We start from the raw sequence: 15,064 nt of genomic DNA, 5'->3' as shown, positions 1-15,064 counted from the left end.
TGGGGAACAAAAATAACATGGTTTTGTTCTTAGATTGCACAATGATTCTTGGATATTAGATGCATTTCAGCGCATCTATAGTGAAGAAACAAAGTTTTTCATACCATATGATTTGGAGATTTCCAATCAGGAGCTCAGCTACATAGTGAAAAGGTCTGTGCAATGGAGAGGAATCCATGGTGAAAGGAAGAAGGTGAGTTGCTCTGAAGTGGATGTGTTTTTTGACTGCACAAGAGAAACTCATTTTGTTAGCATATCAGTTAAGTCGGTACATTTTCTCACATTGTTCTTGAAGTAATTTATTATTGTATCTGACTGCCACCACTATAAAAATCTTGCAGCTTGGCTATATATTGATTATTTTTTATTAGCTGCAATGAGAAGACATGGCCAGGTGGTTCTTAGAGTGAAACACTGTTATTTTCTTATGGGAATATTTTTGATACCTGTTGTATATATCTGTATTATATATTGGGCAAAATCACACAAAGGTTGTGAAGAATATAAAAGAAGCTAGTGGAGAACCTGGGTGGCTCAGTCAGTTAAGCATCCGACTCTTGATTTGGCTCAGGTCATGAACTCTAAGGGTCATGAAATGGAGCCCTGCACCTGGCTGCATGCTCCACAGAGATTCTGCTTAAAATTTTCTCCCTTTCCTGCTGCCCTTCCCCTGTGAGCTCTCCCTCTCTCAAATAAATAAGTAAATCTTTAAGAAAATAAGAAAATAAAAGAAGCTAGTGACTTAAGTCCCACATAGAACATGATTGCTGGCTTCCAAGTCATCTAGGGAGGATGAGAGGAAAATAATATTATTTCTGTTTTTCTCCTTTGATGCTTTCATTAGTCAGTCCCCTTGCTTCTCTTTCTCTTTCAGGAATTTACTTTCCAGACTTTTCCATTGGCTCCATCAGCCTCTTCTGTGTTAGTGTCTTTCAGGGCCCTGTATTTGGTTTCTTTCTCTTCTTACTCTACACACTTTTTTTAGTTAACCTCCTTGCGAACCATATCTTCCACCGTGCTGAAGATTCTCAAATGTGTATTCCAAGGCTACACTTCTGTTCTAAATCCTAAAGTAATATAATCCAGCAGCCTACTTGATATCTTCAGGTGTATGCCCCAAAGAGACCTAGACTCAGCCTGTTCCAAACAAAATAGACTTGACACACATTGTTAACTAACAAATGCATTTCTCCTGTGTCACAAAACCACAGGATTCACACATCCACACCCTCTGTACATGGCATTTCCATCTACTCTGAATCACAAAGATTCAAAGCTCAGAGTTTTTCTAGATTTTGTCTCCTAGATTTTTTTTCCAGTTTGATCATCCAGTTACTTCTACTGACTTTGCTTTCTTAATATCTGCTCTTCTCTATTCCACTTGCTCCTGGACGTCTATGACCTCAATGCCCACCTTCTGAAGAACAGCAACACTCTGCTAACTGATCTGTTTACCTGCAGGCTCACGCTGCAGTCACCATGTCACACACCATCCATGAATTCATTCTTTAGAATATTTTTACAATGCAGATCTGACCCTCCATTTCCCTGACATAAACCCTTTGCCTGAAGAGTAGAAGCCAAAATTCAGACTAATACGTTTTTACCATTTGATGGGATTCTTGTTGACCTCTCTGGTGATGTCTCTTGTATCAGCATCTCACTCCTCCCTTCTCTGCCTTCCTCTTGCCAAATGCTTGTCACTGAAATGTAATTATGCCATAGAAAAAGAAGGGTAATTTGCTAAATGTGATGTATTGTTTCACATTGCCATCCATTCCTCCCTGTCTGGAGGAGCATCCTTTCAGCTTCTCAGGTACTACCTGCCAAACCAATTCTCCATCCAGGTTGACCTGGACTGCTGGTTTGATGGGGCCTGCCCAGAGAGGACCATCTTCTTTGTGTCAAAGCTGCTTGTTTTATCTGACCATTCAAACACACAATCTGAGAATTATCTGTGTTTCCCTCTTCCTTTCTAGACTAAGATCGTGTGCAACAAATGAGTGGTTTCTCCATATTTTTCTTCTCAATCTTAATAGTGTCTGCAGAACATAGTACATTTTTGCAATTTGTTCAGTACATAAATGAATGCAAGCTTGAATGATTGAATAATTGAACATATTTAATTTGCCAATATAATGAACATACAATCTACCTCATTCCATTCTCTACCTGATAGGAACCTAAACATTAGCTTTCAAAAAAAAAATCTGTTAATATATGTAATATGTCTTGAATTCTGTTAATTTTATTGGTAAACATAACAACACCCCACCAGACATTTCCATAATCACTGTCCCTGACTTGAAGTAAAACACATTTCACTTCATGATATATTCATCCTGGTTTCTTCTTCAAAAATCCTTGACAACAGCATCATTTTTTAAAGGCCCAAATTGTCGAAATCATCCTACAAATTAAGCAAAGAGTGGTTTCTCTGAAGGATAATGTCAAAGTACTGGGGTACATAGAGTATATTTATTTCATTATTAAGCTTCACAACATGGAAGTTGAGGAATTTGGGACCAATCCAAAGTTGAGTACCAAAATGATCGGAGTTGAACAAAGGTACCTGGCAAAGAATACAGAGGAACATAGAGGATTATTTTATTGTTTATGATTGTTTGTTTTGTCTATGAAAGTCTGAGATAGTGAGAAATCGGAGAAAGTGGAATGGGGAGAGGGCTGGGATATAAAGGGGAAGAGGAAAATGAATGTTTAGGTGCTAGAGGGAAAATTTAAGGAGATCATGAAATTCTTTAGTTCCTTAAAATTAATATTTATTCTGTCCTTTATAAAATGGTTTAGCTGACCCATGATGAGCAAGAGTAGAACTCGGGAAAAGACCTCAAACCTTGTGTGTTCATAATTCTGACGGTGAATGCACATTTAAAGGGATCAATGAAAAGACAGTTGGATTAGATGTAATTAAAGTAAATAATTTAATCAAAGGCACTTGTGTCCTAAGTAAAATATTTTGGCTTAGATTCTTTGGGGCCATTAACAGACATTAATATATCTAGATAAATTGCTGCTGTCTCTTCCCCAACATGTATAGACTCAGAATCTATCAGTAAGGAGATTCACAGAGATGTTTATGCACATCATTTGAAAATCTGGAGAGCACCTGTTATTTCTCGTTGTTGGGTTATGTTTATTAAGCATACAGAAACATTCCTAAACTTAAATGGATAGACATACATATTTTATTTGTTATGTCTCTTCATGACCTGGCATTTATACCATGAAAACTTCCTCTTACTTATGATTAATTTTTTAATGTTCTTTTTAACCTGTTTCACATTTCCTTTTTTAGTTTATTTTAATAGGAAATCAAGATAGTCCTGGTGAATAACTGAAATACTAATTTCAAGGTACAATGCCAGTTTAATTTTGACCATTTATCTATAATCTAAAATGCTAAATTAAGAATGCAACAGACATTTTAATATAAAAGTATTTCAAGTAAGTAGTCTAGAATTTTTGTACTTTAAAAATTTGATCTAGATCTTTGCCATAGTATTAGCTATTAAAAACATGCTTCTCGTTTTTATGCTCTGGATTAAAAATTGGCACATAAATGGATACTTTATAATATGCTTAATTTCCTTTTATTAAATTGATAAATGCAAAAGCACAGAGCACATTTATAGTATGATGAGAATTTAGAATTATTGCATTTTGTAATTTTTATATTGTTCATACATATAATTTGTCATTTGTGCAAAGACAGTCAGATGATAATTTCAAAGTATTTTAACCACTTTTTTGAAAAGGAGAAGGTCACTTTCAGTAGTCAGAAAAGATATCATTCTATTAAACTAATTTGCCTACATGCAAATTTTGTCATTTTTACCTCATTAACTATTTATCATGAGTAAAAATATATATATTCATGAAGGGGCAGCTCACAGGCTGATGGAACTGGAACTAATATTTTGCAACTCTAATGATTTTTTGCATCCTTAATTAGATAGCATAAGGTTGATATGATTAGGTCAGGATGTAGTGTTTTTCATTAAAATACATTTTAGAAGCTGTATTCATAATCTGCCCTTGCAATTAAATAATGAGCCTATGAATTTAATATTATCGACCCAATTATTATCCCATGCAAACGTATACCTTTAATAAATTTGTGCCGTAGGACCTTCATTAGCAAGGGAAGAAATGATATTTCTAGGTACATAGATTGAATGGCTATGGTTAAACTTATATAATGGTTTTAAACATACCAGGAAGCAAAGCTTCAATACTTAGGAATTTAATTCCATAATGTGCCTTACTATTTGTTGAAGACTAATTTACACGGTAATTATTTTCTTAAAGAAACTACCACTTTAAAAGGGGCTACTGAAGCTCATAAAAATAGCAGGATGTTAGGCAGAAAGGAAGGGTTGGAGAAAGTTGTGCCTTGTAGGACAGTGGACGGTGAAGTTAAGAAATCCATTCAAGCAGCATAACTGGAAGACATAAAAACTAAAATGTCTATTTCTTGAGCATCTGGGAACTACAGGATGCAGTTAATGAAGATTATCATTTTTGTTGCTGTATGTTAGAATAGTTTTTATTAAGAGACGGTTATACAGTGGAATTATGTAAGGGACTCTGAGAAGGAGCTACCCAACTCCTGTCAAGAATGTGTTCAGGGAAATACAACCACATGCAGAAACATACCCTGTTTTCTTTGTATAGGAGTTGCTGTTTATCTTCTACTCTTGTGCCCTCGGATGGTGACTGTAACAATTCCCTGAGTTCTGTAGTTGTTGAAATTCTGATCTGAAGGTTCTATACGATCTATAATTCTTAATAAAATAAGATGATTAAGAAAAACTGAATTTCCATTTAATTCACCATCCCAGGTGAACCCTATGCATTGTTATTGATGTAGCCAACTGCAGGCCACAAGCCATGGAGTGACTACACTGTTTTCCTAGAAACACTTCTCACTTTTACTGTGGAAATATGGTCAGGGAGGAGGAAAAGCTTCATTGAGGATCTTGAGGGGCAAAGTGGTAGCAACTAGATGCATGGGAACATGCTGATAGGGATTTGGGACAAAGACACTGATAGAATTTTCCATGCCGGAAGAGGCAGAGCAGAGGTACAATGACAGGAAATGCCAAGGCAAGTTTGAAAACTGAAAGCAATTTGTTTGGTCTAGAACAAAGGGCAGAGGGTAGAAGAGAGTGAAAGATCAGCCTGGAGAAGGAGTTTAGAAACTGGAAATGTGCACAGTACTGGGAACCATATATTTATCATAAGCAATAGGAAACCATCGAAAGCTTTACTAAAAAGACGTAGCTCATTCCAATAAGGATTTGGGTTGCCTTTGCACTGAATTTTATAAATGTTTTATTTTATTTTTATAAGATTTTATTTAATAATTTGAGAGAGAGAAAAGGAACATGAGCAGAGGGTAGGGGCAGAAGCAGACTCTCCATTGAGCAGGGAGCCCATTGTCATTGTGGGGCTCAATCCCAGGACTCCAGGATCATGATCCAAGCCAAAGGCAGACACTTAACTGACTGAGCCACCCAGGCACCCCTAAATTGCTTATTTTAAAGTTCTAATGTTTTGGGGGCACCTGAGTGGCTCAGTGGGTTAAGCCTCTGCCTTCGGCTCAGGTCATGATCTCAGGGTCCTGGGATCGAGCCCTGCATGGGGCTTTCTGTTCAGTGGGGAGCCTACTTCCCCCTCTCTCTCTGCCTGACTCTCTGCCTACTTGTGATCTCTGTCTGTCAAATAAATAAATAAAATCTTTTAAAGTTCTAATGTTTTTAATACACTCTGTCTAATACATAGCTCAGTTTTCCATCAATTTTTCAATTCAATTCCACCCCACAATCTCTTAGAGATTGTGCTTTATGGGTCATCAAGTATTTATCATCTTGATCTATACTGGGGGGATAGGTTTTGCAAGCTCGATGGGGACTTGAAGGTAGGTGAAGATAAATGACAAGCTAAATTGGACCTAGTCATATTTGAAATTAAGAATGGAAGGTAGAAGCAAGTGGAAATGGAAACTGTAAGGGCCTATTTTGCCAGAGCGGCCCCACCTCGGTTGAACCGCCATTTTGTTGTTTATGCAGTGGATTTAGATTGACCCTGCCTCCCCCAGGGGAACTTACTTAGGAGCAAGTCCGGGAAACCAGTTCCAGGTAAAGGCCCAAATACAAGGGTGGGTCTGGTTGGGTGGAGAAATTCAATCAGTGGGGGCACATACTGTCTCCTAGCTACCAAGGTGATAGGCTAGTTTCCATAGCTACTATGGGGTGAATTGTAATTCAATTAGTCACCTATGTGTGGTCAGGCCCAACCACATGGCCTTTGCTCTATAAAAGTTAGTCTGGAAAGCAGTGAGGGGTCGTCCTCTCTGTAAGGGGCGGCCCCGACCGATATGTTTGAAGGTTGGTTTGGTTCTTGATGCTTGGCACGAAATAAAGCTTTGCTTGACCTTCGCTTTGTATCAGTCTCACTCTTTTAATCACGGACCCATTATTGGGGGACCCAACAAAACCAGTAGTTGAACTGAATTCAAAATGGCGGGTGGCAGAACAGCGACTACAACAGGAAGAACTCTTGAATCCTGTCCATTCTAAGGGTAAGCAGACTGCTTTGATTATAGAAGGTGGGAAGCAGGGACCTAATTCAGGGAGAGCCAAGGCCTATTTTAACTCCCAACATCAAGAGAACAAAAGGTTAGCACTCAGACCATCTACTTGTAACACTTCTTGTCCCCCAGTATGATTCCAGTGAATTTCATACTTAACAGGATTTACCTGGGGAGGCTCCACTTCCAAAATGACTAATAAGGTTTTTACACTGAGTGTCAGGCACAAGAATAAGTACCCACAATAACAAATGAGCATCAGGGACATCAGAACAGAATCCTTAGTGAAAGAGACATTAGCATCAGTATAGGAATGTAAACTGACCAGGGTTAATAGACTAGGTGCTAAAAACTTACTTTGTTACATTGAAAAGAGCACTATATATATATAATATATATAATATATATATATATATATATATATATATTTTTTTTTTTTTTTTAAATCTAGTAAAGAACATTCCTTAGGGACCTGGGTGAACACATCTTAAGTGTGCCTGAATTATCTTAAAGGTAGGGATTTCTGCTCAGTAATCAAAATACATATTGTGAACTCTATATTCAGTGTTATTTTCTTCTTGCATTGAACAAATTACCAATTCTTCAGAAGCATAATGACACTTATCTTTTAAAGACTTTTACATAAATGTGGAGTGTATTTAAAGCTACTAACTTTATAGAAATTCTGATTTTTTCACAATGAAAGATTGGTATTGATCCAACTAATTTGAAAATGCGAATCTTAGGTACAATTTAAAAAATACATATAAAAGAGGATGATTTAAAAAGGTATATGACCACTGGCATTTGTCCTTGTCTTTCAAATCATGATGAGCAAGGAATGGAGGAAAATGTTCTATGTTGGCATGGTGGTTTTAGTTAATTGATACATATTTCTCCCTTGATCTTTTTTATCTCTGAACTTCTGGGATGTCCGTATATAACTGACTCAATACATTGTTAAACGTTTGAAAGGTCATTTGGCCTTGGAGAGACTGATCTTTTCTATAAAATGAAAATGATAGGTAACCACTAAGGAAAGGAATAACTAGCAGCTTTATGAAGATACCGTAAATGTTTGGGTTTTAAAGATTGACAAAGACTTACTTACATCTTGCTAAGTACTTTCCCCCTTGATTCTAAAATCATTTCTATTTGAAGTGAAGTGTAATCCATATGTTTTTGATTCATTAACACTTAATTTGTCAGCATCTCTTAACTGGAGTGCTATATACCAGCCTTTTCATCTTTTTTATAAGCTTATTTTCCTCAGACACAGGAAATCAAGTTTTTGTAAGAGTAAACAAACTTAAACTCAAAGAGACATGAGAGAGTTTTGTTTATAACAAAGCACCTCTTAGCTTTGAACTACTTCTGGACTTGGTATGCAAATTTCTTCCTTAGCATTCTAAGAATCAGATATTTGTAATTAACTGAGGAACAATACACAGCTTTCTGTTTTATTATTTATTGAATTTTCCTACTATCTCACTCTAATTTCTCTTCATGATAAAACAGCCGACTACTAACATATTAATGAACAAGTCATTAATGATACTTATTTAATTGCCATCTTATTATTTATTCTTATTAATAATGCAGAAGCTACTTATCTTTTAATAATTATATGGTGGGAAATGGAATTTCATGTAAAGCATTAAATAAAGCTCTTTTTTCTTCCCCTTTGGAAGTACAATGTTCTTACTAGGAAGAATGTAAGTCAAACTCCTTTACGTATCTGACTGTTGAGAAATGCCAGTTCTCCAACATCACTTGCATTTGTATAGGCTTCAATGAGACGAAAATACAATTCTATTGAAATACTAGCTCCCCATTACCCTTTGTCCCTTTTAGCTTACCTAATTTCTACAGGGTGTTCTTTGGGCTTTTAACAGTCACAGAACTTGAATAAATTAGAATTGCAAAAATGTCACCATAGTATTATTACCTGCTCATAGAAACCTTTTGCTTGACTCTTACCACTCACATTTTTGGTAGATAGGTCAAAGAGAATTTTTTTTTTTTAAAGGGCTTAGTATTAAAGTAATATTTTCTTAGGAACAAAGGAAGAAAATAAATAGCTCTTACTGTGGGTTAGTCACTATGTCAAGTAGTTAATATGCTGGCTCATTTAATTCTCAAAGCAAATATATGTGGTGGGTATTATTTCCATTTTACAGATGAGGAAGTGGCTCAGAGAGATGAAGTAACTTCCCTCATCCATCTATTCATTTTTGCGACACTTTATTATGGATCATCGAATATGAAGCAGGCCCTTTCAAACAGTATCTCTTCCTTTATAGAACCGTGAGGAAGTTAAACACTTGGAGCTGTAATGCCTATACAGTAGATGGTGAAATAATGGAGCTGTGTGTCGGGCAGTACGGTGGAAGCTTGCAGGAAGATAGTATTGTTGAAAAACAAAATTCCACCAACTAAATTTTTGGCTTTATTAAGTAATACAAGCATTGGGCAGCATTCTACCTAGCAAGTAGAGGGAGCCCCAGGAATTATAACAAAGGGAAGGTTTTTCTAGGAAGGAGGTGGGGCAAAAAGTTAGCAAAAGAAAAGAAAGGATTGTTTCAGGCAAAGTCACCCTTCTTTAGGGAAAAAGCTGAGGGTTTTATCATGCAGATTACCTCCTCTTCCTTTGGGACTGGGGGAGACAGATGGAGGGAGTCCAACTGACAAATTACCTTCACTGGTATTGCTGGAAAATTCTTGACTCACCGGTAAATGCTACATTTCAAGGGGAGTTCGGAACTGCAGTTAGGTTGGGTAATGAGCCCCAGTTTAGTGACCTGGCCCAATGAACTTCATCTGGGGCCTGTGGTTTTCTTGTTGACAGTTTTAACCCATTTGAATGGGCCACTGAAAATCTTACCGCAGAGAGTACTGAGGTAAGTATTTAAGATGAAGAGCAGTTCAAGGACAAATTGGGCACCAAAAGAATAGGCCCTCCAAGCAGAGGATAAAATATCTTGGAGGCAAATCATAAGAGACTTAACTCTAGGAACAAAGTGAGGGTTGCTGGAGGGGAGGTGGAGAGGGGGTATGGGGTAACACGGTGATAGGCATTAGGGAAAGTACTTGATGTAACAAGCACTGGGTGTTATATGCAACTGATGAATCACTAAATTCTACCCCTGAAACTAATAATACATTATATCTTAACTTGGTTAAACTTAAATAACAAATTTTTTAAAATCTCATGGTGTTTACGAGAACAACAACAACATCAAAAAATTAAGTATGGCTGGAACATAAGCATTATGGGACACTAAGTTTGGATAAACAGGCAAGAAACGATATGTATTCGTATGCCATTTTCCCTGTGCGTTGCAAAGCCACAGTTTCCAGTAATCCAATATGAATCAGTACAAAAATGACCCATGGAGGACTAAAATGAAGTCAAAAGTTACAAAGACGTACATAAAATTTCCAAATGATTTTATCTTCCTTTGATGTAGGACTATGGAAAATTAATCTTGTTTCCTTTGTGCTTTTCTAAATTCCCTCATTTTTATGATGAATGCATATTATTTTCATAAGTTGGGAAAAGACCTCTAAAAGTGTTCTTTGTAAAGAAAAAGTACCAAGCGCGATATGAAATCCTTTGCAAGCCACTGCCCCACGCCATTAGGAAGCAATCCACGTTTGAGCCATAGGACAATCTGTCTGCTACGTAATGGCCCTGTGATCTGTCTTTAGACAGGGAAGAAAGAAAATCACAGAGATCGTTAATGTCGTAAGAATGTACTGGCCAACACTGCTCTGGTGTTTGTCCTCCTCCGTTCTGATCACCTTTCAGATTTGCTGCAACATGCACCTTTCTTAACTTGGCAGCGGAGCCCAGTCCCATTTCGCGTCTCCTGATGAGATTTGGTTGGTTGTTTCTCTTTGTTCATATTTCCTCCTCTCCAATTAGAAAGGCAGTTTGGTTGCCGTTGTCTCCAGCAACAGCAGCACTTGCGCTTTATGCCTCGATTAGGTCCTAAAACACAACTGCTGTATGTTTGGCAAGAACAGAATCACCACGCAGCGCTCCAAGTCACACACGCCGCCATCTACATTTAGCTCCTGGTTTCCAGGCTGGTCCCTTGGCTTCTTCTCAGGCAAGCTGTTGGAAAAGCTCTCATTCTCACTCCACAGCCTGTCACCAGGTCAGGGGATGACTCATTTGTCCTCCTGCTTGAGACATTTGCTCTTTAAAAATTTGTTGATATAAAAAGTTTGTTTAAGGATTTTTGGGGTACATTTTTATCAAATAAATCTTGCCCTAGCCAAAGGTTTGATCCCGTGACTGTTTTCAAACCCTTGTTTTTTTTTGTTTGTTTGTTTGTTTTGTTTTGTTTTGTTTTGTTTTTTAACAATTGGAGGATAATCATTTCCTGGGTCTTTCCTAATTGTCTTAGTCACATATAAAACTTAAAAATCATAAGTAATAAGCCTAGTTTTGTCATTAGGAAGGAATGAGCCATATCAATAATTTTCTTTTTTTAAAGAGCACAGTTTTTTAAACTAAACTTTCAGTTTCTTTTAAAATACATTTGATGTTTTAGATATTGCAAAATCTAAAGGATATGTCAAGAGAATCTTAAGTAGAGGGAATTTACTGCCCTTGACTTCAAACACTAGGCCCTCTCCATGGGAAAATAGTCACAGCCTAATGAAAGATAGAGATACTTAATATCATATGCATTGGTTCAAATCATGCCATTTCTCTGTCGTGTATTACCAAAGGACTTTTTAATTTGTAAAACAAATTGTCCCTATTGCCAATTGTTCTTAATGTCTATATTGTACTTTTAAAATCTATAATTTCCCTTTCTTAATTTCTACTTTTGCCTATACATCCTAGAAGTAAACTAAAACTCCTTTTAAAGGAATCCTTGAGCATCCCTTCAAATATAGTTAAGAACCTCAGTCAGCAAACCCTACTGAGACAAACATTGAATTAGTAATAAAGGTCTTATTTTATTATTTTAAAATATACTTGCCTCTCTAAAATGGGTCAAATACTTTAACAACTTCATTAAGATAAAATTTACAACTATAGGGTTGTCTGGGTGGCCCATGGGTTAAGCATCTGCCTTCAGCCCAGGTCATGATCTCAGGGTCCTGAGATGGAGCACTGCATCGGACTCTCTGCTCCGCAATGAGCCTGCTTTTCTTCCTCTCTCTCTGCCCACTTGTAATCTCTGTCTGTCAAATAAATAAGAAATAAAATCTTTAAAATAAATAAATAAATTATAAATTAAATATAAACTTCAAGCCTGAAGGATCCAAGCAGTCTTTTTTTTCCTCCAAGATTTTTAAAAGGGATTTTAGAACAATAGAGCTCAGAGAATGTTGACCCAATGTTCAATAATAAATGCCAAGTAAAAAAGTTATTAATAGTGTGAGGGTTTTGTTTTTTTTTTCTCTTGAGCCTCATGATAGCTCTTATGATGTCCTGTTGCTGCATACCGTACAATTACATAAGAGGAAATGGTACCAAAGATCATCAGGATCAAAAGAGAATTGGTTCTGTTATGATAATAGTACTTTTCTGAGGTTCTCATTTTATTTGCCAGAACTTCAGCATCATTGAAAATACCTACTACAGTTTTTACTGAAAACCCCAAAATTTTATATTGGTATTTTTTTTATTCTCTCCCAAAAAGAATATAGAACAATTTCAATCCTGTAACAGACATATTAATTATGTATAAGCAGTGGTGGTGGAAACTGACCCAATTAACAGTTCACTATCACCCCTTTAATACTCTGGAGAAGTGAATTATTATTTTCTACAGTCCTTAAACAGACAAATAAACTGTTTCCCCTGAGCCCAGGAAGTGTAACATAGGAACCCCTCACTTTACTAAAATTTACTTCAGCTCAAGAAGAACTTCATTGTCACAAATGAAGGTATTGATGGTCCTCAAGATTTTACAACAGTGCTCAGCAAAAACTGCATCTCTATTTTCCTTCCATTTTCTCAATTTCTTCCATTCGTCGTGTTCATCAAACTATTAAAAATTCATTGAAGAAAAATCTGTCATCAGGGGCTGGCATAAATAGGAGTTTCTGTCCTATTTGCAGGGTTTCTGTCCTATTTACAGGGCCAAATATTTCTGATGCTTTCTGGCAGGACATGCTGCATATGCTATCTTGTGTAACACGAAATTCGATTCACTTTTTTGCTTAATACATTTGCATGCTATTCACCAAGAATAATTAATATCAAATCTAAGCTTTACAAATGAAATGGGACATTCAATTATCCCAGAGAATGACATATCTACACCATGAATGTCTTGAGTTTGATTTATTTTGTTTGGGGTGGGGATCTCACATCCAGGATAATTTTTGTTGTTGTTTGTTTATTTGTTTGTTTTTTTTAAAGATTTTATTTTATTTATTTATTTGACAGAGAGAAATCACAAGTAGATGGAGAGGCAGGCAGGCAGAGAGAGAGAGGGAAGCAGGCTCCCTGCTGAGCAGAGAGCCTGATGCGGGACTCGATCCCAGGACCCCGAGATCATGACCTGAGCCGAAGGCAGCGGCTTAACCCACTGAGCCACCCAGGCGCCCTATTTGTTTGTTTTTGATGTTTTGGACTCACCGAGAAGGCAAATCACCTCTCTGTAATGAAACAATATTAGAGAAAAGTTTAGTTTTTAACACTAATTGGTAATTTTATGGCTGACCTAAGTTACCTAGTAGTTAGGTCTCAGTATCTTTCCTTCTTTCCTCTCTCCTTCCTCCTTTCCTTCCTTCCTTCCTTTTTTTCTTGCTTCCTTACTTTCTCTCTTCCTTTTTTTTTTTTAAGATTTTTTTATTTATTTGGAAAAGAGACAGACATGCATGCGCACACAAAAGCATGAGTAGGAGGGTACAGAGGGAGGGGGAAAGAGAGAGAGAGAGAGAATCCGAAGCAGACTCCAGAGCCTGACTCAGGGGCTCCATCTCATGACCCTGGGATCATGAACTGAGCTGAAATCAAGAGTCGGTTGCTCAACCGAGCCACCCAGGGGTCCCCTTTCCTTCATTCTTTGATAAATTCTGTGCATAACTTTACTGTTGTTGGGCTCAAATCAAAGATGTCATATATAATCCTCATGCTCAAGGACTGTGTAAGCCATTCTACCATGATGATATTAGCAATCGCTACCCATACTTGAAATGATGCTGTCAGCCACTGGTATTTCCCATTTTAGGTAACTGGAAAAGTTGCCACTAGTGAAAAATTTTAAGAGGAATAGAATGAAGAAACACGATGGCAGTTAGCTAAACAATTGAATTGAAGCATTTTTTTTTTAATTAGTTGTGTGTTTCAATGTCCAGATTCAGCTAATCTTGACATGCTGAATATCAATATAATGGTAGAAGAGGTTTCTGTGTTTAGATTTTTCCACTAAGTTTAATTATTATAAATTTATTGTTTTGACAAATGGTATTCTGTGTATTACAAATAGACAAAAGGGTTTTCACTAATAGATATGTCAAAGGGGGTACAAATATGATTTTCATATGTTACTATAAAACAGGAACACTCATCAAGTATTTCTTTATGTAATTGTCCTATACTGCATCTGATAAAAACTTCCCCAGCCCAACTCAGTTTGTAAATTGCTTCCCAAAGAGTGATGAAATACAGAAAGTTATACTGTTAGGTAATTGGAGTGGAAGGAAATGCTTATTCCTGTCTTGATGTTTGTTGAAGAATCACCTTATATTTGCAAGAGTGTTACATAAACATAAAGATGTGAACATTGCATAACAAGTCCGAGTGCTGAAAGATAAGAAGTAGAACCTCTTTAGAGAAGGGCAGGTCTTTTCCTCATTGTCTTTTAAAATATTGTGGGCGGGGGGGTGGGGGAAGTTGGGGTACCAGGTGATGGGTATTATAGAGGGCACGGATTGCATGGAGCACTGGGTGTGGTGAAAAAATAATGAATACTGTTATGCTGAAAATAAATAAATTAATTAAAAAAATAAAATAAAATATTGAAACTAAGAGATTTTGCTTTTAGCATCTAACAAACAGTTATTTGAATATTTCATGAAAATGTAATATGTTTGTAGACTTTAACTTAAAACACTGAAAGGGATAACAGTATCTTACATTAATATCACACATTAGAGTCTTCAACATGTTGTCAACATAATTCTATTTGTTTCCTAGAGAAACCTTGAGGTAATCAGGTCAGGAATTTCACAGGTGAGGGAAATTAGTGAGATTCAGAAAGATGACTTGCCCATCATAATAAATGTCACAGCCAGGACTAAGATCTAGGACGTTTTGCCAGGCATGATCTTTGCACATGTCAGAATATTTCAAGAAAGGGATTAAAAACCTCCCAAGTAAGAACATTTTTGCCTTGTAATTTTGTAGGTTTGAGTAAATGATGTGCAAGTAGGTTATATGGCATTTTGCCCTCAATTTGAAACCTTGAAATGATG

At 36.7% G+C, this 15,064-nt stretch overlaps 1 protein-coding gene across 1 annotated transcript in view; it reads left to right on the top strand.

The window, feature by feature from the left end:
* The window catches only part of LOC101675906, a gene marked incomplete at its 5' end in the record, with an annotated part of 303,240 nt that overhangs the window by 241,065 nt on the left and 47,111 nt on the right, over positions 1-15,064 (top strand). The window contains one exon of the mRNA XM_004753752.2: positions 34-193. Within this exon, the coding sequence (XP_004753809.2) occupies positions 34-193 (160 nt within the window). The remainder of the gene's footprint in view (positions 1-33; positions 194-15,064) is intronic.

This window comes from Mustela putorius, unplaced genomic scaffold, assembly GCF_011764305.1.
Source record: "Mustela putorius furo isolate JIRA1106 unplaced genomic scaffold, ASM1176430v1.1 tig00003870_pilon_pilon_pilon, whole genome shotgun sequence".
Classification (NCBI taxonomy): Eukaryota; Metazoa; Chordata; class Mammalia; order Carnivora; family Mustelidae; genus Mustela; species Mustela putorius.
The sequence above is the reverse complement of the archived record's forward strand: the minus strand, read 5'-3'. Positions and strand labels throughout refer to the sequence as shown.